The sequence below is a fragment of the Gracilinanus agilis genome, chromosome 3, assembly GCF_016433145.1.
Source record: "Gracilinanus agilis isolate LMUSP501 chromosome 3, AgileGrace, whole genome shotgun sequence".
Lineage (NCBI taxonomy): Eukaryota > Metazoa > Chordata > Mammalia > Didelphimorphia > Didelphidae > Gracilinanus > Gracilinanus agilis.
Window position 1 is genome coordinate 356,227,474 of NC_058132.1, and position 25,858 is coordinate 356,253,331.

At 36.3% G+C, this 25,858-nt stretch overlaps 1 protein-coding gene across 1 annotated transcript in view; it reads right to left on the reverse strand.

Moving 5' to 3' along the window:
- PLCXD2 (phosphatidylinositol specific phospholipase C X domain containing 2) overlaps positions 1 to 25,858 on the reverse strand; it is a 92,764-nt gene that overhangs the window by 21,622 nt on the left and 45,284 nt on the right. The window contains exon 2 of the mRNA XM_044666788.1: positions 3,039 to 3,499. Coding sequence (XP_044522723.1) covers positions 3,039 to 3,499 — 461 coding nt within the window. The remainder of the gene's footprint in view (positions 1 to 3,038; positions 3,500 to 25,858) is intronic.

The window sequence follows — 25,858 nt, forward strand, 5'->3', positions numbered from 1 at the left end:
AAAGTGGGGCTCATACTAGCATTTCACGTAGTTTTGTGAAGATCTAATAAAAAATATTAAATGATATATATATAAAGCTTTATAAACTTTCAAAGTTTATATATTTATAACTATATAATGTATTTATATATTATATGTTATATGCTTATATATTTTGTAACGATATATAAATATATAAATGTATATGTACATTTTATAAGTTTATACAAATGTTATTCAGTTGCTTTTAGTCGTGTCTGACTTTGTGGGGCCATTTAGGATTTTCTTGAAAAAGATTCGAGAGTGGTCATTTCCTTCTCCAATTCATTTTACAGATGAGGAAACTGAGATAAATAGAAGTGACCTACCCAGGATCACACAGCTAGTTAGTGTCTGAAGTCAGATTTGAATTCAGGAAGATGGCTTTATACCCCACATTCTATGTTCTGTGCCATCTAGCTGCTCTGTACAAATATTAGTAATTATTATATTTTCCTCGTCATAGATTTCTATAGAATGGGTTTTTCTTCTTTGTTCCTTCCTCCATTCCTCATTCCAATATTTCCTATATTTCCATCCCTGCCAAAGAGTATATAAAGAGTACTTTAAAAATATGAATGGGTGGCAGCTAGATGGCTCAGTGGATAGAGAGTTAGGCTTGGAGAGGGGAGCACCTGGGCTCGAATCTGGCCAGACATTTGCTAGTTGTATGACCTGAGCAAGTCGTTACCTAGCTCTTACTGGTTTTCCATCTTGGAACCAATTCTCAGTATTGCTTCTAAGTCAGAAGGTAGGGGTTTAATAGAAATGAATGGCCAACAGAGTCAGCCCTTATCTGTTAATACTACCCTGGTAAAGATTATTTGACATCTAGCAGATGTTGAGATTGAGACGTAAGGTAGTTTTTGAGTTGTATGTATGGCAGTGGGGCAGTGATGAGGAGAATGCTCATCAGCACAAGTTGGGAGGCAGAAAATACTCATCAGGGAGGTGAGAGGACACCTATAGCAGTTGATGCCTATGCTGCTCATATTTATTTGGAATTCCAGATAGGTTAGTATAGCAACATCTGTTTTAGGATTTGTTCACCTTTGTCTTTCTCATAATTTAGAGTCCAAGGGAATCTCTAAAGCTACTCTAGGTGCCTATCAGGTATGTCCAATATCCTAAACATGTCTTTTAGGCAAACATGTCTATTTTATGCTGGCCTATACATTTTTTCAATTATAAATAATGCTAGTATGAAAAGTTTTGAGCAGATAGCTATTTCTTTTTTATATATTTGCTGCTCATCACACTATTAGGACATGTTCTCAATAATAGAATTATTAGGTTAAAGGGTGTGACTGTTTTTCCAGTTTCTATTATGCATTGCCATATTGCTTGCCAAAAAAATTCTATCTATAAATCTCTAGCAGTGAATGAGTGAATCCACAACCCTGTCAGTATTGAGTTTCATTTCTTTAATATTTTTTTCACAATTTGATTGAAATGAGGTAGAATCTTATAATTATTTTAATTTGTATTTTTTATGCTATTCCTATGGTTATTAGTGAGGGACACTTTTTTAAATGATCATGAATCATTTATAATTTTTCTTTTCAAAACTGCTCGACTTTATATTTATATTCTGACTATTTACTTTGATGTTTATATTGAACCATCTGTGAGAAATGGGGCAACAGTTGGCATATGTTTTCTATTTAAGAAGGAAGAGGAGAGGCTAGAAAATTACATCTCTCAATATCACTGTTTTCAATTACATCATTCTATCAATGTCCTTATGTCAACTTCAGCCTACCCTGGGTTGTGTATCATTTAAACTCAATAGCCTAATCACGTCCAAACCTATTATCAAACAGGTGTATTTTAGGTTGGCCTATGAACTGGCAGAGAGAAACCAGTGATGGTATAGTGGAGTAAACGCTAATCCTGGAGTAAGAAAACCTGAATTGAACCCTTATCTCAGATACTTACTAGCAATATGACTCTTGGCAAGTCACTCAATATCTGTTTTTTACCTCAGTTTTCTCAACTGTAAATGGGAGATAAAAATATCATCTACATTGCAGGGTTGTTGTTAAGATCAAACAAGATAATATTTATAAAAATGTTTTGTACAGTGTCTAAGCACATAGTATGTGCTATATAAATGTTCATTCTCTTCACATTTAACATGAGTAGCCATAAAGGCTGGAATTCTCTGTCTCTGTCTCTGTCTCTGTCTCTGTCTCTGTCTCTGTCTCTCTCTCTCTCTCTCTCTCTCTCTCTCTCTCACTCTCTCCACATTTACCTTCCATCTTAAGATCAATATTGTGTGCATTGGTTACAAGGCAGATAAGCGATAAGTGCTAGGCAATGGGGGTTAAGTGACTTGCTCAGGAAGCTAGGAAGTATCTAAGGACATATTTGAACCCAAGACTTCCTGTTTCTAGGCTTGGCTCTCAATCCACTGAACCATCTCACTGCCTCCTGGAACACTCTAAAAAGCTGGTTAACTGGTGCAATGTCTGGAAATGTATGAAGTAGTAGGGGGGAAATGCTTTATTTATTCATTAATATTATTTGATCCTCACTTTTCATGACTAAAAAGTCTGACCTAAAAGCTTCCTATAGATATCAGACTGACCTCAAAGATGTTCTAGGGAAGCTGGGTGGCTATAAGAAATGTAAGGATCCACCCCGTGCTTGTTTGGGGTCTGCTCAGGTCTTGTTTTGGGTTCACCCAAATCTCATATTGAGATTCCTCAAATTAGAAGGAATTATCTATTGATATTCATATCCAACTGCCTTTCTCAGGACATTACCTATGGCCTACATGAGGCCAACTGAGTAAATGTCTTTCTATTCTTGTCTGAACTCTAGATAATATAACCTTACACAGATGTGGCAGGAAACTGCTCCTACTTCTGTCTCTCACCTCTGCTAAATTACCAAATAAATTTCTTTCTAAAATTATTTCAGATTTTGGAGAATTCTTGTGAATAATAATAGCAATAGCTGATTTTTACTGAGGACCTGGTCCAAGGTAACTTACTATCACAGAGTCTTCTACTCACCTGACATTTTTTCTCCCACAAAGTATTTAATGTCACATTCTCCACTCTCTCAGATGGGAAGAGCTTGGTACCAAATGCCTCCTGGATCCGCTGGATTAGGTATTCGTGGTGGACATCATCCATGGCATAGAAGTGATTGAAATCCAGGAAGACAACTTCTTTGGGGTGCTGTGTGAGGAAGGAGTCGATTTCCATCAGCCCATCCCAGACTTTGATGCCAAAAAGACCGTGGATAAAGTAGATCTCCCGGTCTGTGTCTCCAGGCTTAGATGACACACGAAGGTCAAAGTAGCGAATCCCTGCCTCTAACTGCTCCCTGAACGTCAGGTTCTGAGTCACAGACCATTTCTTCATCAGCTTCTTTACAAAGGAGATCCTAGCAAGACGCTTGATAGCCGGGGTTTGGTCTGGCCCCACAGGAGACTTTTCATCTACCCAGTAGCTGAAAGAATCATGGGACCCTAAGAGAAGAAAGAATAAAGCAGATAATAAATGCTGATAGTAGCAAAGATGTATTTTGCTAAGCCAATGGTTTTCCCCCCAGAGAAATAAAAAAAACCCTGGCATTATCTAGTATATTCATCTTTTCTTATCCCTTCACTCATCTTTAATTATAGGATCTAAAGCTGGGAAGAACTTCAGAGATCACCTAGTTGAACTCTATCATTTTACAGATAAAAAAGTTACCTGGAGAGGTGAAATTAACTTTCATAGACTTACAGAACAGCCAATACATAGCAGATCTGAGATAGGAATCAAAGTCTACTAATTCCAAATATGATGCCCTTTCTAGAATGAATGAATGAGCACACATTTAAGTGTTTACTCTGTGCCAAACATTGTGCTTATTTATGTAGCACTTATGATATACCAGGCACCATGCTAAGCATTTTCACAAATAGTATCTCATTTGATTTTCATGACAACCTGTAATATAGGAGCTAATTTATCTCCATTTTATAGCTGAAGAATTTGGGCAAGTCACTTAGCTTCTGTTTGCCTCAAATTCTTCAACTCAAAGTGCTCTATCTACTGGGCAACCAGCTGCCTCTGGGAATAGAAAAAAGCAGGGTCGTTCCTGCTTTTAAGGGACTCCCACTCTTATTGAGGGAGACAACACATGAAAGAAACTTCTTCAGGGGTAGATTGAAAAACCTTAAATCTTAACAGTGCTGTGGTAGAGCTCAGGGTCCTGAGGTTACTGTGGGTGATGAGATTACAATATCATAGGCCTGCAGAGCACAGATGGTAAAGGCTAGAGGACCTTAGGAGGAAATGGCAAGGAAGGCCTGGCAGTCCTTTGTCTCACTGGAAGGAATGGAGCTGGTGACTCTTATCTTACCCAAGCCATATGGGCAAGCAGTCCAGATGAGTTTGGGACAACTTAGGGAGGGGATGAAGGGGGAAGAGAGCCCTTTTGGGGAAAGATCTTCTAGTTGTTCTAGTGTCCAGTATGGATTATGTTGTAAATGCCAGAATTCCAAAAGGTACTTTGTTAATAATGTACTTTTGAGCATTCCTGAGGCGATGGAAGGGGGACTTGTAGTGAAAGAATACCTTTGCCTTAAGGCAGTCAGAGCTCTTGTTTTGATAAATAAGGTGACCTGAATAACACTGGACTTGAAATAGGAAGACAACGTATTTTTTTAACCTTTCTCCCCCTTTATAAATTTTTCATGTGAGATAGCTCTCTGGCTGAAGGATGAAAGGAATATATTAGTAAATGTAGGTGATATAAAAACAGAAGATCTCGATGATCTTCTGTATATGTATAAATATGTATATATTTATGGATTTATGAATATATGATATGTGTATTATAAATATGTATATACACCTATGCACATATAGGTATAAAATAAAATAACTTAATAGAAAATATATTTTTTAAAATAGTTAATAGAAAAAATAGAGATTTTTTTACTTGGTTTATCCAGACTTCTTTTTTCTGCCAGTGAAATCATTGGAGTTCAACAAAGATATCTACCATTTGCAAGAAACCATGGTTCTTAGAATGCAGAGTTAATAATTTCAATGGTCATTTCTCATGAGAAATTTACAACTGAATAGGGGAATAAAGCCTGTTCACAAATGAACATGATATAAAGTAGAGTGTAATAATTGAAAAGAAGAGATCCTGGGAAGGTTCCATAAGAAAATGTGGGGAGGGAGAGATCACTTTCAGACAGGGAATTAGGATACTTCAAGGAAGAAATGTCACCTGTGCTGAGCCCTGAAAGAAGGAGATTTCAATGAGAAAAGATATGAATTTGATATATCCTAGTTATGGAGGCCAAGAGATTTTATGGCAAATTTAGTAATACATTTCAGCTTGAATGTAGAAAATGAAGAATGGTATTATGAGATAATATTGTGCAAATGAAAGTTGAATTGTGCAGGGTCTTAAAAGCCAGGGTAAGAAGTTAATATTTTGTCTTTTTTTTAACCCATACCTTCCATCTTAGAATCTATACATTGGCTTAAAGCAGTAAGGCTCAAAACATTCTCATAGCTTCTTGATACCTTTCTTGCAAAAAGCAGCCCAATGAGTCATAAATTCTGTCCTCAGGCTTGATTAGTGTATCAGTCAGAATGTCCAATGCAGAGTTAGGGAAACTATCTTTAAATGAATCGATACTGTACCTATGCTTAAGTAAATCTCTTTTTGTTAATCTCAAGATATTTATGAGTATCTTATTTCATTCCTCTTCTGAATTGAAACAACCAGATTGGCCTGAGCCACTCCTACTGTAACACAAAGGGAAAGTAAAGAGTTAAAGATGAGTATGAACTTAATTTAGATTAATTCAGGGATAGTGGGGCCATTAAAAGTAAAGGAGAAGTTGAGAGAAGATACATGTTTTGGAGAGAAGATAATGAATTAGTTTTGGGACATTTAGAAGACAATGTCCAAAAGCAGTAGGCAGATAGAAATGTAGGAGTAGAATTCAAGGAAGAACTTTGATTCTGAAATAAGTCACTGGACTTCAATAACTCTGGAAGAGAGATTGAGGCTGATAATTTTGTGCAACTCTGCCTTACTTAAATCCAATTTGCACGTGGCAAGATATCACCCAGTGATGTTATTGGTCCTCTTCAAAATGAAAGCTGAACCACACACACATGGTTTTGGAAGCCATTTAGATAAATATGATAATGAAAGCTATGGAAGTAAATGAGGTAACTAAGGGAGAGCAGGGCAGAGACACAAGACAAGAGGGCTCATGACAAAGTCTTAGGTGACACTAGTCCTTCAGGAACAGGAGGAGGAAGATGAATCAATAAAGAGACATGTGGAATAGACAAGGAGAAAGAAAACCAAGGATAACAATGTCTTGGAAGCTAAAGGAAAAGAGAGCATTAAGAAGAAAAAAATCAATAATGGTGTTAAATATTAAAGAGAGGTCAAGGAATATGGTGACCAAGAAAAAATATTGGATTTGTTAATTAAGAGATATTTGGTGACCTTGGAAAGAGCAATTTGAAAAGAGTGATAGATATAGAAGTCCGACTATAGGAGTCTGAAGAGTGAGTAGTTAACAATGCAGTTAATGAAGGCAGCAATCATAAACTATTCTTTCTATAAGTTTGACAGTGAAATGAAGAAGAAGGAGGGAAAAGGAGCTGTTTGTACAAAAATATTTCTAGCAGCTCTTTTTGTGGTGGGAAAGTATTGAAAAAATGAGGGGATGCCTATCAATTAGGGAATGGCTGAACAAGTGTAATATGATTGTAGCAGAATACTACTGCGCTATAAGAAATAATGATCAGAACAATTTTGGAAAATTTTGGAAAGACCTAAGGAACTGATGCAAATTGAGGAAAGCAGAAGTAGGATAACGCTATACACAGTTAACAGCAATATTATATGATGAACATTTATGAATGACACATATTCTCAGCAATACAATGAATCAAGAAAATCTTCAAGGATCTATGATGAAAAATGCCATCTACTTTCAGAAAAAGAACTGATGGAGTCTTCATCCAGACTGAGACAGATTCTATTTCACATTATTTCTTCACTTTTGTTTGTTCTAATTCTCTTTCATGAAATTACTAATATGGAAAGATATTTTACACTATTGCACATGTAAATCTAAGTCAAGATTGCTTGCCATCTCAGGGAGGAGAAAAGGGAGAGAGGTGAGAATATGACTCAAACTTAAAAAAAGCCTGAAGGCTAAATGTAATTGAGGGGGAAAAAAGAATGTTAAAAAAAGAGAGATATAGAACAACAACTAAAGGAGGTTGGTTTTTTGCACTAAAATGGAAGCAATCTAATCTTAGGGACTTTAGGGTGTTGACAGCAGAAAGACAAGAAATCAAGTGATGGGGGCAGCTGGGTAGCTCAGTGGAGTGAGAGTCAGGCCTAGAGACAGGAGGTCCTAGGTTCAAACCCGGCCTCAGACACTTCCCAGCTGTGTGACCCTGGGCAAGTCACTTGACCCCCATTGCCCACCCTTACCAATCTTCCACCTATGAGACAATACACCGAAGTACAAGGGTTAAAAAAAAAAAAAAAAGAAATCAAGTGATTTGGGGATGGACCATATCTTGTTACTAGCAGACTATGGATCAATACTGTGAAGGGAAGGAAGTGAAGGTAAAACAGAAGGGATATATTTTAAAAGAGAGTTATGGTCATTATGAAGGTAAAAAACAAATTGAGAAGAAGATAGTAGGAGAAGTGGAAAGATAGGAGACTATGATCAAAGGAGATACCAGCTAAAAGGTGTAGTTAATGACAAACATGGAATTGTGGCATCAACAAAGATTTAAACAGCATGAGATAATTAGATGGTAAGAACTTTGAAGGAAGAGAGGTTTTGATTGATTATAGATATAGAATTAGAATATCAAAGATCTAAAAGTGGCAACCAATCAATGAACAACAGGCATTTGTTAAGTACTTCTGTGTTATGCATTGAAGATTACTAGGAAGTATCTGAGGTCAAATTTGAACTTAGGACTTCCCATCTCAAGGCTTGAGTCTCTATCCACTAAGACAATTAGCTGACCTTCTCCCACTTTTTGAAGGAAAGATTATGTTTCTTTTCTTTTTAAAATTTATTTGTTATATTAAAATTCCCAGGTAACCCCCTCCCTTCCTCCCTTCTCTCTCCTCCCCTCACAATTTCCTTCTTGTAGGTAGCATTCTAGCAAAGAAATCCCTTTGCTAATTCAGATCAGCACCTTCTCTATAACTTATTGCCTTAGAATGGGCCACCTGGGTCACTGAGAGATTAAATGACTTGTCCAGGACACTGTAGCCAGCCAGAAGCAGAACTGGACGCCTGGTCTTCCTAACCCTAAGGTCAGCTTTCTCTCTCTCCACACATGCTAAACCAAAATGGTTACTACCTTCTTATGGGGACAACAACATATACAATGGAGCCTGCTGACTGTTCTTCTTGATACTTTGAATATGGGACCATGAGAAGAGAAAACAGCTGGCTCTGGGGATGATAATAAGGAAGGAGTGCTTTTATCACAAAGTTGGGTGAGTTCAAGGATGATGGGAAGTTTGGTAACACAATGGAATGGGGAGTAGCAGATAGAGTCAAAGATTAGAGAAAGGTAGAGTTGTACTTCAGGGAGATGACAGTATAGAATGAGGTATATTATTTGAAGTATTCCTTAATGATAGGGAATAGGGGAATAGTAGGCTGGGATTTACTACCCATGCAGCCAGGGATGGGGGTAGAAGAAGTAGGAAGGAGATGGAGAAACAAATCAGTTTCAAAATTCTAATTAAAAAATCGAAGTGAAATATCGGTCACAGATCCCAGGTGAATGGTATACTTAATTGCAGAAGGGAAAGAAGGAAAGATTGGAGTACAGTTATGGCGGGGTGGGGGTGGGGGCTATTGGGGAAGGGTTACTCTCTCAGGAAGATTTGAATGCGATTGAGAAGAGCTCGCGATTACAGGATGATGGGCAATTGTTACAGCTCTACACCCAGAGATACATTATTAGTGCATTAAAGCTTCCATGAACAACCAGACCTCACTTCTCCCTTGTGGATTTTATTAATAGTGCAGCCATACAATACTGGAAGTAATATTCTGTTCAATTCAATTCAACCAGCATTTATTATTGAAGGCAGTTCTTCCCTAGGCATTAGGGAACACACATTTCCCCAGCACAGAGAGCAGAGGAAGTCCCCTCTGGTATTTTCTCTTGGAGCTGTGCCCATAACTCTCCCCAGAGAGAGAATTGATGATGACCTTCAACACTTTTTCTAAGTGTCTGAGTCATGCACTAAAATGTGACACAATGAGACTCTCGGGACCTGTTCTGAATGCTCAGGGATGGCACGTGATAGATGCTCTGTGTAAAATGAACAGGATGTAGGAGATGAAGGTGATGAGTATAATCATTCACAGAGAAGCCCTGGGGAGAGAAAGAACTGCTTTCCTCATTCCCCTTTACCTCTAGACCAAGGAAGTAATTTCCAAGAGGTAGGCTTAAAGGGAGTCTGATCTTTGTTTTTTGGGTTAGACAATATGGACAATACAGCACATGTTTTCAAATATTAAACAGCTTGTAAATGGCTGTGCTTTGTAAGCCTCTGGTATTTGAAATCAGTCATTATTGATTGATCTTTCCAAAGCTTGTCCTTGGTCTAAAAGGGAAAATGTTTAAATTGCCCTTTGTTTAGCATCTTTAACTATTTCTCCCAAAATAAACTGAGGTATAAAATTTATATCCTACAGTACTAGCCAATTGCAAGCCACAAAATACACACAAAGACATGGGCAGACAGACACACATCTAAGCCTAAGAATTTATGATCCATATTCAATAAATTATGAGTATTAGCATCAACAGTTCCAAAGTTTTCCCCCCAAATATTCTCCTTTTAAAAGATATTTTTGGAAGATAATTAATTTCTCTGATCCAGGAATAAGAAAGTAATATTCTCTCTTAAATGCGAGAGGATAAAAAACTTTGCCTCCAGCCTCAACCCACATTTTTTCTTCACATGGCACTAATGTACTATTTTGCTCCAGGAAAGAACCACTTCTTTTTGGCTAGTGGCCTACATATTTCCAGTCAAATAATTTTCCTTAAAAGTAGCTCAGTTCCTTGCTATCACAAAGAACTGAGCCACTTCTGGAAACTGACAAGATGCCCATCAATTGGGAAATGGCTGAACAAGCTATGGCATATGATTGGGAAAGAATACTACTGCACTGTAAGAAACAACAAGCAGGTTAATATTTTTTAAAAATGGAAAGATATACATGAAAGCGAAATGAGCAGAACCAGGAAAACATTATATACAGCAAAAGAAATATTGTTTGAAGAATGTCTTGTGCATATCCACCTCTAGTGAAAGAACTGATATATATATATATACATATATATGTATATATATATATATATGTATACACACATACATATGAGTAATGGTGGGAGAAACCTATGAATTTTAGTAAATGAATAAATGTTTTTTTAAGTGGCTCAGGAGGTTGCCTTATAAGATGCAAAGTACTTGTCAATTCTGTGCTGAAATCAGCTTTACTCCCCTCCAAAATGAGCACCCAACATTCTGTCCTCAGTAGATTTCCTAGTGCCACTCTCTGATCTCTCCAGAGCTTCTTTTCCAAAACCATATCCTTGAATTTAAGACCTCAATTCTTTACTTCTTTCTTATATATTTATTCCACCATAATTCAATTTTATTTATCAATTTATGGTATCAAAAAAAGTTCATAATGTGAGGGAAATGGTATGATAGCTGACATTTATGTAGTTCTTTAGGGATTTGTAAAGCATGTCAACATATATCATTTTATTTAATATTTATGTCTTTGAAGTAAGTGCTACAGGCTTTATTATCCACAATTTATGGATAGGGAAATAGGCTCAGAGACTAAATGACTAGCACAACATCACAATGCTAATAAGTATGGGATGTGGGATTTGAACTTTGTTTTTTTTCTGATGTCAAATGTGACTCAATCCACCATTCTATCACACTGCCTCCAAACAAATTGTAATGGGAACTAAAGGGAGTGAAAGTCAGGGTAGCTAAGTTCTAGTCCCAGTTTAATCACTGACTAGTTATATGAACTTCTTGAGGGAAAATCACTTTAACTTTCTGAGTCTTAATTATCTCACCTGAAAAATGATGGAGGTTAGACTAGATGATAGCTAAAGTTTCTTCCAAGTCTACAATTTTCTGATTTGTTTTAAAAAATGCAACCCAAGACATAATCTATATGTGAAGGTACAAAACCCTGCTTGTCAAATTCAGCATGGGGTCAATATGTTTCAACATGGTGACAAAATTTTTACAATCAACTCAGTTCAGTTTCACTTTCTAATTCTTTTCTCATGTGTACTATCTAGGTGATGCAGTGTATAAAGTACTGGGCCTGGAGTCATGAAAAACTGAATTAAATCTATCCTCAGATACTTAAAAGTTGTGTGACCCTGGGCAAGTCATCTAACCCTGTTTGTCCCAGTAGTGCAGATATAAAATGAGCTGGAGAAGGAAGTGACAAACCATTATAATATTTTGGCCAAGAAAACTCCAAATGAGATCATAGAGTCAGAAAGTCTGAACAACAACATTGATCTTTAGCTGATGACACACTCTCTTAATTTTTCTTGTTGCCAATTCAATTCAGCAAGCATTTACAATGAATGGCTTAAATACTTTCTGTCTTGATTTTATAGGTTTTAACTACTTCAGGTCAGACTGCATTTCTGGGGCATATTAATGTTCTAAGGGGCTGCCTGATCTCTGATTCACACCAACATCTCTTAGTTAATCTTTGTTTCTGGGGCACACTATTCTAATCAGGTCCCATGTGCTACTTTGCCTTTTCTAAACTTGCCTATGACTTGCCTTTCGGTCATCTCATGTAATATGTTGTTTAGTAATTTCAAGTTGTGTACAATTCTTTATGACACTGTTTTGGGTTTACTTGGCAAAGATCCTCGAGTGGTTTTCCATTTTCTTCTCCAGCTCATTTGACAGACGAGAAAACTGAGGCAATCAGGGTTAAGTGACTTGCCCAGGATCACAGAGCTAGTGTCTATGACCAGATTTGAACTCAGGAAGACGAGCCTTACTCCAGACTCAGCACTCTATCATTTGTACCACCTAGTTGCCCATCTCTTAATCAATGTTTATAGACTGGTTGTCTATTTAAATCATCCTCATTCCTAGACCCTAGTTCCTGTCTGCAGTCTTTATCTCTCTTCATCAGTACCTTAGGGGAGATCTCTACATTATAACATCTTGGGATCATGATTGTTAGTGAACACAAATTTCCCACCTCACACACCTTCATCCTTTTCTGCTCCCTTTCTGACAGATTAAAAGCAAGCCTATGGATCACTGTGGTTTATGTTCTAGCAGTCCTCTGAACCTGCTATAAACCAACTGTTTTCACAGATAACTGTGGGTTGAGGTAACCCGGAAATAAGTCCTTGATAAAGGTTCTAGGCATTCTAAATTATTTTTTAGGCCTCTAAAGCCATACTATTGGCCTTGTTTCCTACAGAGCAAGGGTTCTTAGCCTTTTTTGTATCATAGGTCCCGTTAGCAATTCGTTGAAGTCTATGAATTATCTTAAATACACAAAATACATGTAGAATTGAAAAACAAAACAATTATATTGACACAGTTATCAAAATCTTAAAACAAACAAACAAACAAACAAAAATCCAACAGTTTCATAGACCTCAGGTTAAGAATCCCAGCCTTAGAGATCTTTAACATGAATCATGATTCTGTTACCTGTATGACTTTTGGTGAGTTACTTTTACTCTCTGAGCCTGTTTCTCCATCTATAAAATAAGAGGGTTGGACTAGAGGACCACAATGTATCTTTCAAATTTATATTCCTAGATCTCTTCCTCTCACCTTCACTCTTTTCTGGTTCTCACTGAAATTCTATTTTCTTCTATAGATTCCATATCTCTTGGCTTTCCTTCTTTTATGCACACGTGATACACATCTGGAGCCAATAGAATTCTGCTCCTCAGTAAGTTCCAAATCCTCCCTCTTACACCATCACTTGACAAGCACTTCCTTTCTTTTGATTTTTTTTTTAAATTTTGGAAATAGAAATTTGTTCTAAATTTAAATACAAAGAGATTATTTCCATACAGATGGCAGAGCATTCTATATGAATCTAAACAAGATTTTATATATGAAATTCTACATGTTGCTTTATCATACTTATCTGGAGTACCTTCTAGTTCTTTGCTGCTATCCCCTATAGACCTCTCAATTAATCATCCCTCCTCAATAATTTCAGAACTTGGCCCTTCTTTACCTTAACCACTGACCCCTTCAAACACCTACTCTTCTCAGTTCTTCACTTTCTTTTGCTGAGAAGATGGATATAGAATTTAGTAAATGTTCTCTGGAAACAGTATTTGTTTTTCATTTATTTAGAGCTCAGCTTCTTTTTAGGGATCTTTTCATTCACAGTATAGGAGTAATCATGTACATTCTTTTGGATCTACTTATTTTACCCTCACTAGTTCATGAAAATCTTCCTGTAGTTCTCTAAATTCCATGTGAGCTTCATATTCCTATCTCATCATATCTTGGAGACAGCAATAGAATTTCTCCTCTCTTTCTCCCTTTATATTGCTGTCTGGGAAAAGGTATATGAAATATTTTGGACTGAACAGCAGATTAGTCTTTTTTATTTTCAAGGCACAGAAACTTTTCAAGTCACCTCAAGTTAGTTCTATTCAGAGTTAGTCAGTAGCATTCTGGGGGAACATGACTGTGTTCACAATTCCACAACCCCGGCAATTTTGCCAAGTCTTACTTTCTTAGTTTAAGAAGTCTAAAACGATGAGATTTTTTTGTGGTCCCCATTTCTGTTATTGGTAATTTTCCCACTTTTCCTTACCCCCATCTCCCCATTATAAGGATTATTAATCTAGCATTTCTTTTTAAATTTCCATACACAAACTCCTATATATGTGAAGCAAAAAAGTATTTTCCTTATTTTTCTCCATCCCAAACTCTACTTTTATTTAAATTCTTTACTCTTTTAAGATATGTCCTTGTCCCCTTCTGGGCCTTTATTTAATCTGTGAGAAGTCTTCAAAGTTATATTATTTTAGTTTTGATCTTAAAATCATCTGGCATGTGTCAGAAGCTTGCCTTTATTATATTTAAGTAAGAGTCGTCTTTACCATCTCCCTGTGAATGAAGGGTAAAAAAGCACTTCTTACTACATGCTAAGTATAGTAATAATGTTCCTAGTCCTTTGATTAATGGCTTGAGTAAAAGGAAGGCACGTAAGAAAGCCGTGCTTTCTTTATTATCACTTTTACTAGGTCAATTAGATGAGATTCTTTAGATTTTAATTAAGACTTTTGGTATCTGGGCTGGCGTGGGCTAGAGAGCCTGGAATTCAGGAACAATGCCCAATATTCAACAAGCATTTATTAAATGAGGATTGAGTAAGAAGAATTTGAGGGAGGAGAATTTCGAATAGAAGTTAGCAAGATCTCTGCTCACTACTGTGTGATTTGGCATAGCTCCTATAAGATAGCATTATTTTTTTAGAAAATATGCTTTAGATTGTAAAGCAGTTTCTTCTCAATGCCCTTACACAGAGCCTTGTGTCTTCAACATGATAAGATCATGGATTTCCTTGAGAAAAAAAATCAAGGCCAGCAATATTTGCCTCTTTCAAATATTGAACATGAAATCATGTGTACATATTTAGTATCGTTGCTACTTTTCAGTGTGAAGATATGTTCAATTTATTTTTGTCCACAGTTCCTCTGACCTCCTTCATACTGGGGGAGGGATGGAACAGGGGGAAGTGGTAGCCAATCAAAAAAGAAAAAAAAACTATATATATATATAACCAAAATGTTATGTTATGTTAAATAAATTTTAAGCTTTAACATAGAAATGTTTTGCATGACTTCACATGTATAACTAAAATAAAATTGCTTACTCTCTCAAGGATAGGAAAGAAGTAAGGAGGAGAGAATTTGGAATTCCAAATTAAAAAAAGAAATGTCAAAAGAAATTTACATATAATTGGGAAATATTTAACAAAATAAAAGGAAACATATTAAGAAGAAATGAATTTTAAGCTTCAAAGGGTCGCATGGCCAAACTAGCTTGGCAAATAGTGTAAATGGCATGAGAAAATAACCCAAGCCATCAAAAACAGTGGGCTGTTGACAAGGGAGAGTTTATATTTACCTAATATATGAATGCCCCTTTTTTTGCTTTCATGTTTCTAAGAGGGGAAGTTGGAATAAGGTGGTCACAACTACAGTTAGTGAGTGAAACCTTGCATTTGAGGAGAGTTTTTTAGTTAATGAATGAAGGACCATCTATGAAGACTCAGAATCAGTCAATCTGTCAGCACCCATTTATCAGTCTCCTCTGTGACAGGAACTTTGCTAGGTGCTTGAGATACAAGATCAAAAGAGAAAGAGTCCTTGATCTCTTGGAACTTTGAGAAGCTCCTTGTGGGTCCCGATGGTGTGCCAGTGAAGAGGTATAACAAGTGATTTGAAACCATCAAAATTGAAAAGGATATCAAAGATATTTTGGAGAAGGTGCCCAAGGAGGCATAAGGCTATATTGCTCAGAGCACTCCTGATGTTCTCTTCTGAAATGGACTCTTTACATTCTATCTGTATATATTCTATCTAGCTATATACACATAGGGGCAGCTAGGTAGTACAGTGGATAGAATGCTAGACCTGGAGCCAGGAAGATACATCTTCCTCAGTTCAAATATGGCCTCAGACACTTAATAGCTGTGTGACTCTGGGCAAGTCACTTGACTCTGTTTGCCTCAGTTTCCTCATCAATAAAATGAGCTGGATAAGGAAATGACAAAGCACTCCAGCATCTCTGCCATGAAAAAGATTCAGATACAATTGCAATGGCTAAACAACAACAATATATACATAAACATCTACAAAATAAATACAAGGTAATTAGAGGGAGTAGGCATTCTCAGCTTTAATTAGAGAATTTTAAAAAGTCATTAAGAAGGCTATAGCATTAGAACTGAACTTTGAAGGAAACTAAGGAGTCTAAAAAGTAGAAGTCAAGAGGGAGATTATTTCAGGAATGGTAGACTATCTGTGCTTGAGGAACAGCAAGAATGCTAATTTCATGCAGATGAAAACTTGATTTATCACTTGTTTATTTGGGTATATGATTTGGGGTTTTGGTTTCAAAAATTATTCTCTTACAAAAATGAATAATATGAAAATAGGTTTTGAGTGATAATACATATATAACCCAGTGGAATTGCTTGTCATCTCTGGGAGGTGGGAAAAAGAGGGGAGAGAAAAAACATGAATCATATAACTTTGAAAATTTATGTGTAAAAAGAATGCTAATTTCACTAGATCATAAAGTATATGAAGGACAATAATTTATAAGCTTGGAAAGAAAGGTTATAGTAGGTTGTAAAAAACTTTAAACAGGTTCTTTTTTAATTTAAATTTTGTTTTAAAAATAGATTCTTCTCCCTGATCCATCACTTACAGGCATTGTGACCTCTGGTATGCCACTGAGGCCAAAACATTTTTGGAGTTGGACAAGACTTTAGAGATAATCTAGGTCAACTCCTTCATCATACATATGAGGACAATGAGGCCCAGAGAATTAAGTTTTCTGCCCAGTGCTATATAGATAGTATTTTTGGTGGCAAAGAACTGGGAATTGAGGGAATGCCCATTGTTAGGGAATAGCTAAACAAAATGTGGCATATGATTGTGATGTAACACTATTGTGCTATAAGACATGATGAGTAGGTTAATTAAAAAACATGGAAAGACCTACATGGAATTATGAAGAGTGAAATGAGCAGAATCAAAAGAACATTATATGCAGCAACAGAAATATTGTTTGAGAAATGAAATGAAATGAGAAAGAAGTGACAATTAGAAACAAGTAAGACATAGTTTTCTATATACATATATCTTTTTGTCAAATTATGCCTTCTTTAGGACTTGGAGGCGAAGGAGGGAGAGAGATTCATGGGAACTATAATATAACAATCAAATAAATAAAAAATTTAAATATTATTTAGATAGTATATGATACAGCTAGAACCTCTGTGATTCTGAGTCTCAGTTTCCTCATAGGACTGCGGTGAGGATCTGATGAAATAATGTACATAGATGCATTTTGCAACAAAATGTTATAGAAATGTAAGCTAGTTCATTTATTGATCTCGCTGGGCCTTTCCCTTTGAACACATGGTTGCTTAATTCTAGGACCACCTTCCTAGCTTAATTCTCCACAGACTTCTTGCTTTAACATTATGTTGTGAATCAGTTCTGTCTGATTTCCCTGGTGTCCAATCATCCAGCTCATTTTACACACCCATTTTCTTGATCAGTGACTGCTATACTAAATCATCATTTACATGAATTATAAGGGACAAAACACTAAAAAGAATGAAATTAGGCTACCTGTTAATAATATTCCTAATGTATTAAGAATCAAAGATTGAAAAGGAAAAAAAGATTTTAGAGAACAAGACTGAGGAAGAGAGAAGAAAGAGAAAATATAGAATAGTGTCAACCAGAGAACAAAGGTAAGAAAGAGGCAGAGAAATGAATGATAGAGTCAATAAGTAGCCCCATAAAGATGGGGTGGGAAGGGTTTTATAACTTTTTATTCATATCCTCCTCTCCTCTTCTATAGGTCCTGTCACAATTACAAATGAAAACATAGAGATAACTTTATTCAATGATTCTCTTATTACTGAGATCCAGACAAGGATACTTACATTCATTAACAGTATTTGTGATAGTCATTTAGTCAATAAGCATTTATTAAGCACCATATATGTACTAGGGCCCAGGCTAAGTGCTAGCAATACAAAGGCAAAAATCATAGCCCATTCTCTCTAGGAACTCTTAGGCCAATAGAGGAGCCAACATGCAAACAACTTTCAACAAGCATGTTATAAACAAGGCATATCAGAGATAATCGATGGATGTAATATGTTATAATGAAGGGGGATTATGAAAGACTTCTTATAAAAGATAAGATTTTCAGTGGGATTTGAAGGAAGTTGTTCAGGTCAACAGATCAAGGAAAGGAGGGAGAATTCCAGGTATGGAGAACCATGTGTGAAAATGCTTGGAATCTGGTGGTGAAGTGTCTTGTGTGAAGAACAGCAAGGAAGCCAGTGTCATTGCATAGTATAAGAAGACTGGTAAGGTGGGGAAGCAGCAGAGTATAAAGTGCTTTGAATGTCAAAAAAGGATTTTATATTTGATCCTAGAGGAGATAGAGAGCTCCTGGGGTTTGTTTTTAGAATGGTTGGGGGAGGTGTGATGTGACCAGATTTATACTTTAGGAACCAATCATTTTGGCTGCTGAGGAGAGGATGGACAAGAATGCAGAAAGACTTACAGCAGAGAAACCAACCAGAAGGCTATTGAGATATTCTAGGCATGAGGTGATGAAGGCCTGCAGTAGAATGATGGTGGTATCAAAGGATGGAAAAGAGTATATATGAAAGATGTTATCAAAATAAAGTCTATAAGCTCTTGTCACCAAGATGTGTGTGGTGAGTATGAGTGAAGAGTTGAAGAGAAAACCTAGGTTGGGAGCCCCTGTGGCTGGGGAAGATGGTGTTGCTCTTGACAGCAAGAAGTTAGGAAGAAGGGAAGGTTTCAGGAAAGAATAATGGGTTCAAATTTTGGACCTGTTGAGTTTAAGATATCTATGGGACATTCAGTTCAAAATACACAATAGGCACTTTGAATATAAATCTGAAAGTCAGTAGAGAGAGGTTGAAGTAGAATATAAGTAGATTTGAGAACCACCAGCAGAGAGGTGATAATTGAATTTATAGAAGTTGATGAAATCATCAAATAAAATAATATAAAAGAGAAGAGGGCCCAGGATAGAGACTTGGGGATTATCTGTGGCTTATAAGGCATGACCGGAATGAAGATCCAGCACAGGAGACAGAGAAAAAGTTATCAGATAGATAGGAGGAGAACCAGGAGAGAGGACTTACCCTGTCTATCTAGGGGAAAATGTGTATTGTGGAGACAAGGGTGATCAAGAGTATCAGAAGTCTCAGAGGTCAAGAATGATGAGTATTGAGAAAAGGTCTATTAGATTTGGCAATTGAGATTTTTAGTAATTTTGAGTAGAATTGTTTTAGTTGAATGATGAGGTCAGAAGGCACAATGGTGGCACATAAGGAAGTTATCTATTATAGATAGTCTTCTCAAGGAACTTAACTACAAAAGAGAGGATAACTATAGGATGATAGCTAGACAACTGTTCATTCTTTATTTTCAAAGAAACCAACTGCATTACAGGGTGATGTCTTGATTTCTAGGTGAACTGGATTTTAGTGAGGCACAGTTGCACAAAGTTGTCAACTTCATTCCCTCTTCCAAAGTCAACTAAGTCCAACTGCAAGACAGAAGTCAGGATGACTAGTGATTACCCAGGTTGTGGAGGATTTAAGTCTGAGGAAGCTCTAAGTGCTTCATAGCACATGTTTCTGCAGCCTTCCTAGTTATTGGGACAAACTGTTCTCATCCACCCATTGTCTTGGGAGAAATTTTTACATGCTTGGCAAAGATATTCCCCTAACTCATCAAGTGGGTTTGAGGCCTATTGGTTACCCTTGATCCCGTTTAGCCCATCTGCTAATATGGTTTGCTAGAATGTGGCCACTGGGCATGCTATAGTTTCTTGGGGCCACAGGTGAGAGTTGAGTGAGAGAGCAAGCTCTCATACTAGACATGTTAGTCCTTTGGAATATCCCACAATCTACATAATAAATGCCTCCTGACTGACTGACTGATCTATCCTCTCCCCTTCACCTCTTTCCTGTTCTGATTAATTTACAATGGAAGGTACCACCATTCTTCAACTTTGCAATATCAATTGCAAATCTCAATTTGCAAGTACAAAGTCTCAGAGGTGAGAGATGGAGAATCATGTAGGCCAGTCTAATTAGAACACCTAGCACAGAGACAGGAGTGGAATGTAAAAAGATTCCAAAGATAGGAGGGAGAGGAGACAAAGCACTTGGCAAGTAGACTCACTTTTTTTAAAGTAAAATATTAGGTAAGGTGCTGAAATGAGAAAGTGGATAGAAAGTAAGCTACAGGAGGCTTGAGGAGGGATGAAAAAATTTGGAATAATTATTATAATGAGTGATCTGTTGAGATTATATAATAGAAAGTTTAGTAATCTAATCAGCCTGGTGTCGTAACCATTATAGAAGATTCTCATTCATAACTGTCATAAAGGATTACCTGTGCAGAAGCCAAGTGAAAGAGAAATTCCTCATAAAAGATGAGGTCCTCTATGTTCTCTTGTTCATGTATAATATTTTTCTGATGGCATTGTCTTTAGAATAACATAATCAACTCACTAATCTATTTACAATAGCAACTATTCCAGACCTTTTCATCCCTCTTTGAGCCTCCCACAGTTCCTCTTCTTTCCACCTTCTCATTTAAGAACCTTACCTTCACCCTCAATGAGAGAACTCATTTGCTCTGAGCATTGTCTGGTATGCTTTCAACTGTGTACCATCTCTGATTTCTGTTTGCTATCAGTTTAGACAGATGGCTTTTTTCCCTATTTGCTGTTTGCATTCTTCTTTGTGGCAATGGTTTTTGGTGGGAAGAGAGTGAAGCTTTGAATAAATAGCTTGGGACACACCTTCAAAAAAGAGTAGCAATCAGGACCTAGAACTTCTTTTCCCAAGATTAACAATATTTGGGAGAGGAGACAAAAAGATATAATCCTAGTCTAGCATCTTTTCCCTGAGATGAATAGAATGGCCAGTCTCTGGTGTCAATCTTTTGCTTCTCCTTCTGGTAAGACTCAAAGTATCCCTTGGAGAAGAGTTGTGGGAGGATACTCTAGAGATATTTATTGGTACCTTTCTGTGAGCTATGTCTAGTCAGGCCCATAACATATATGGGCAAAGCCACAAACACACTAACTTCTACATACAAATAAAGAAATGGAATCCTAGAATCTTAATATTATTAACACATAGGTTACTAATAAAAGAGCCAATGTGTCTATTTAAGTAGATTCCTTAAGATGGGAGTTAATACCAAAAAGGAGCTAAGTCTAAAGCAATCTATTGATTTTTTGCACTTTTATCTTTGTCTCCCCAACATCCAGCACAGTGCCTTAAACAAAAGTAGTTCAATAACTATTTGTTGAATTGAGCTAAATTTTTAACTATTTTCTAATGTATTACAATTACAGGAACTCAGTGAAAAATACTTTAAAAATGGAGAAGGTAGGAAAGGAATTTCCAAGATCATCTTTGGATTTTTTTCCTCTAAAGAAAATCTATAGAATAATAAATCTTTAAATGCTTCCCCACCCCCCAGCAAAACAAAGATCCAAAAATATCTTTATCTGAAGCAGTAGGCTAATTCTAGTACGCAAGAGGGATAAATGTAAGGCCTTATGATTGTGTTAAAAATTAACTGCACAGCTGCAGGATGGAGGAAGCATAGCTAGATAATAGGTCATGTAAAGTAAATGTGGAAGTTTCAATGGCTTGCAATGTTAAAATGAGTCAACAATGTGACCTATTAGACCAAAAAAGCTAACAAGATAGTGGGGTCCATTAAGACAGACATAGTCTCTAGAACAAGACAGATTAACGATCCCTCTCTAACTCCTTACTTAGTCAGACTACATTTGGAAGTAATATAAACAGTTTAGGATGTCACTTTTTTTTTTTTTTGAGATTGGGTCTCTCTTTGACACTTGGGCTTAATCCCAATTCCAATTGGTATAAAAGCTTGGTCTGCCCTTCCTTAGGCGATGTGGTGGTTTTAGTTCTCAAGGATTTAGCACATTGTCACTGCACTTAATATGAGCACTTGTCTGGTTTTATCCTTACTACAGCTCAAAATCCCCAAACTCATGCAATCCATCAACATCAGCATCCTGCAGTAGCGGAGATTATAGGCATATCTACAACTGGAGGGATATGTATGTGTATGTGAGTTTCATCCTCAGTTTTTGAAAAGGACCAATGATATCTTGGGGTGATATCTTTTGTATATGGGTTAGATTCAAGTGAGGCTGGGCAAAGTCATCAACCTCACTCTGTCACTCAAAAGTCATCAAAGTCCAGGGTCAAAATAAAATCAAGATGATTGGGCATGATGGTTTGGGATGCAGTGGATGACTTTGGTTCCTTCTTTGCCTCTATATTTGGAAAGATCTTTGTAGTATATCCTGAAAAATGAGGGGGCAGAATGTTGGGACAATTGGATAGCACGTTACATTATTTAAAGGAAGTGGGGATGATTAGGCTGAGGAATATTATCACTTTCTTCAAGCATTTAAAGGGCATTCCCATGAAAAAAGGGATTTGTTTTGTTCTGCTTAGTACCAGAGCAATAGGTGGGAACTGTGGAAAGGCAGATTTTTGCTCAGCATAAGAGAAAAATATCTAATGATTAGATCTGTTCAAAAGTGACATGGATTACTTTAGGAGGAAATGGTTTCTTAGATCTAGAAGTCCTTAAGTGAAGCCTGGATAATAGTGTTAAAAATGCTGGCAAGGTATTCCTGTTCTAGTATAAGTTGAATTAGATGACCTCTGTGGTCCTTCAGAACTCTGAAGTTCTGGGATTCTTCATTCTGGGATTATAAGTGAAACTGGAAGGTTGGCATCCCTGGGTCTTGAGGACTTGCAGTTATTGTAACTTACTTTTTACAGAATATAAAATGTTGATTTTTTGTTGATTTTTTTCTTTCAGTAAAATATTTTCCTGCATCATTATTTTATACCATATTTGTGAGTGAAAAGTGGATTCCAGCTTTCTAGGTTTTCTGAGAGAGGGATTTTCTACAGTTTCTGGATAAGCTCTTAAAACAAAAGGAATTATGACAAAAATCCAGGCCTTTCCTCCTACTAACACCCCTCCCCCCCAACCCCACTCCAGCACAAGGTCTTTACCAGAGAAACATTGTAATCATGGTGGTTAGGTTTTATATTACTATTAATGTTATAAGAAAGGGACTTTATGGATCAAATAGACTTTTGTAGGCCGGAAACTTTTTATCATCATCTGTAATGATGTTTCTATGGGAAAATGCATTCCAAATTCCAAACACGTGATTTATATATGAATTTAGAACACAATCTGTTAGTAAATTAGAAACTGCCCATAATTAATGAAATATGCCCAGAGTATATCACTTCTTAGAGTTGAGAATATATTATATCATGAAATAAAGAATGTAGTATCATGTTAGTATAGTAGTTCTGAAACTTTTTTTTTGTCTCAAGACCCCATAATATGCTTCAAAATAACTAAGAACCTCCCAAAGAGCTTTATATCTATCAATATTTTTAATATTATTATGAAAATGATTTTAATCTTATGGACTCCTTAAAAGTGTCACAGGATCCCCCAGAGGTCCCTGACTAACACTTTGAGAATGATGTAGTGAAATGAACATGAGACTGTGAGTGGGCAGTTGTGGGTTCTGGTCCTAGTTCTGATGTTAACTAGTTAGTGACTCTAGGCAAGTCACTACCTTTCTGGGCCTGAATTTCCCAATCTATCAAATAAGGAGTTTGAACTCAGTGACATTCAAGTCTCCTTCCTGTTCTAAATTCTTTCATTCTTGGTTTGAGAAAAAAGTGTGAGCATTTTAAGTATATGAATTAACAGAATCTGAGACACAAAAGCCAAAAATATAAGCAGACAAGTACTGCAGACTATTAAAAATGCTAAAATACAGAAGTGCTAGATTCTTATTGAGGTCTAATCTTAATTAAAACAAATCACAAGCATAGTTAGCTTACACAGTGTTTAGTAGTCAAATGATAGAAATTAAGTTAGTGAGGTCCTTCTGGAAGCCTGAATAAAGTGCAACAGGAAAGAAGGAACTAAATCAGTATGAAACCAGAAAAAGGAGGTATGAGAGAGAAAGAGCAAGAGAGTCAGAGTCAGGGAGAGACAGAGCCAGAGACAGAGAGAGACAAAGACACAGAGAGATATAGACAGAAACAGAAACAGACAAAGGAGGCAAGGAGGAGAAAGAGGAAAGAGAAGACCTAAAGAAGGGAGAAAAAGTGAAGGTGAGAAGAAGAGAGAGAATAGAGACAGAGAAAAAGATATGGAAGAAAAATAGGAAGAAGAACAGGAACAAGGTAGAGAGTAAGGGAAACAATGAAAGAGCATTCAAATGAATTTTTGTCTGATTAAGGAGAATAAAAAAGGAAAAAAGAGAAAAAGTGGATGAGGGATGAAAAAAGTGGAAAGAGAAGGAATAAGGAATGAAGGGGAAGGAGGAAGAGTAATAAAGAAAGCACACAAATGTGTTCTTTGGGAATGAGAAAAAGTAGAAGGGAGAAAGAAAATAAGTAGTGAGCTCCATAAACAGAAGAGTTAATGGAAAAAAAAGACAAATAAGCATTTTCTTATTACAAAGGAAAAAGAGAAAAGGAGGGTGTGCCCAAGTATAAATAGAGCTGGAAAAATACATACTAAGCTAGGAAAATGGCAGCTCCTAATAGTCTCTTAATGCAGGATTAAGATTCATTCTACCATATCTAATTCTTAGTAGCTCTGAAAAGAATGGTTCTGTTTTGTTTTTGTTTTTGTTTTTGTTTTTGTTTTTGTTTATTTTTCATTTAAAAAAGGTTAACTGAGCCAGAAGAACATTGTACACAGAGACTGATATACTATGGTAAAATCGAATGTAATGGACTTCTGTACCAGCAGAAAGCAATGACACAGGACAGTTCTGAGGGATTTATGGTAAAGAACACTACCCACATTCAGAAGAAGGACTGCAGGAGAGGAAACATATAAGAAAAACAACTGCTTGAACGCATGGGTTGAGGTGGACATGATTGGGGATGTGGACTCAAAACTACCACACCAATGCAACTACCAACAATTTGGAAATAGGTCTTGATCAATGACACATGATAAAACCAGTGGAAATGTGCGTCAGCCATGGGTGGGGGGAGAGGAGGGAGTGTAGGGGAAAGTAGGAGCTTGAATCATGTAACCATGTTAAAAATGAATATTAATAAATGTATAAAAAAGGTTAACTTTTGGTAAGAAAATTTTGAGTTCTTTCTCTCCAACTCACATATACTTATAGTACTTAATGAACTAAAAATTCCAAAACTCTTGGCTTCTAAGTATGTACATAATACATTTCAAACAGTATAATTTTCTTTAATCTAAAGATATGGAATTGCATTTAGAATCTCAAACAAATGAACTTGTTAAAGATGTTTGAAGTTACTAACGTGGACATTTAAATTTGGACAAATGAAAGACTAAAAGATTTAAAAAAATTCAAATTCAGGCAAAGCTAAAATGAATAAAGTTTATTTTGGCCCAAAAGTGGTTAATTTTTTTTTATGGTATGAGAGATTAATTATTTTTAGACATAAATAAATTAAAACATATATATCAGAAAAGTTAGGGTTGCTGAGGAAATTTGCATTAGGATGCCTAGAAGTTCTTTTTGTGTCAGGGACCCTTTTGACAGTCTGGTAAAGTCTAAGTATTCCTCAGAATAATGTTTAAAAATGTATAAAATGAAATATGTAGCATTAGAAAAAATATTAATTAAAAACAAATTTGTGGATTTCAGGGTCACGAACCCCAGGTAATCCATGAGTACAATATCAGAATACAATATTATTCTCATTTTCCCACCTCTGAAAATGGGGGAATTAGCCTACATCTCAGAAGTCTCTTCCAAGTCTATCAAAAGTTTATAATGCTCTCTTTATCCAGATTAAATCATTCATTTTACCTGATCACTCAAGTTCACCTGT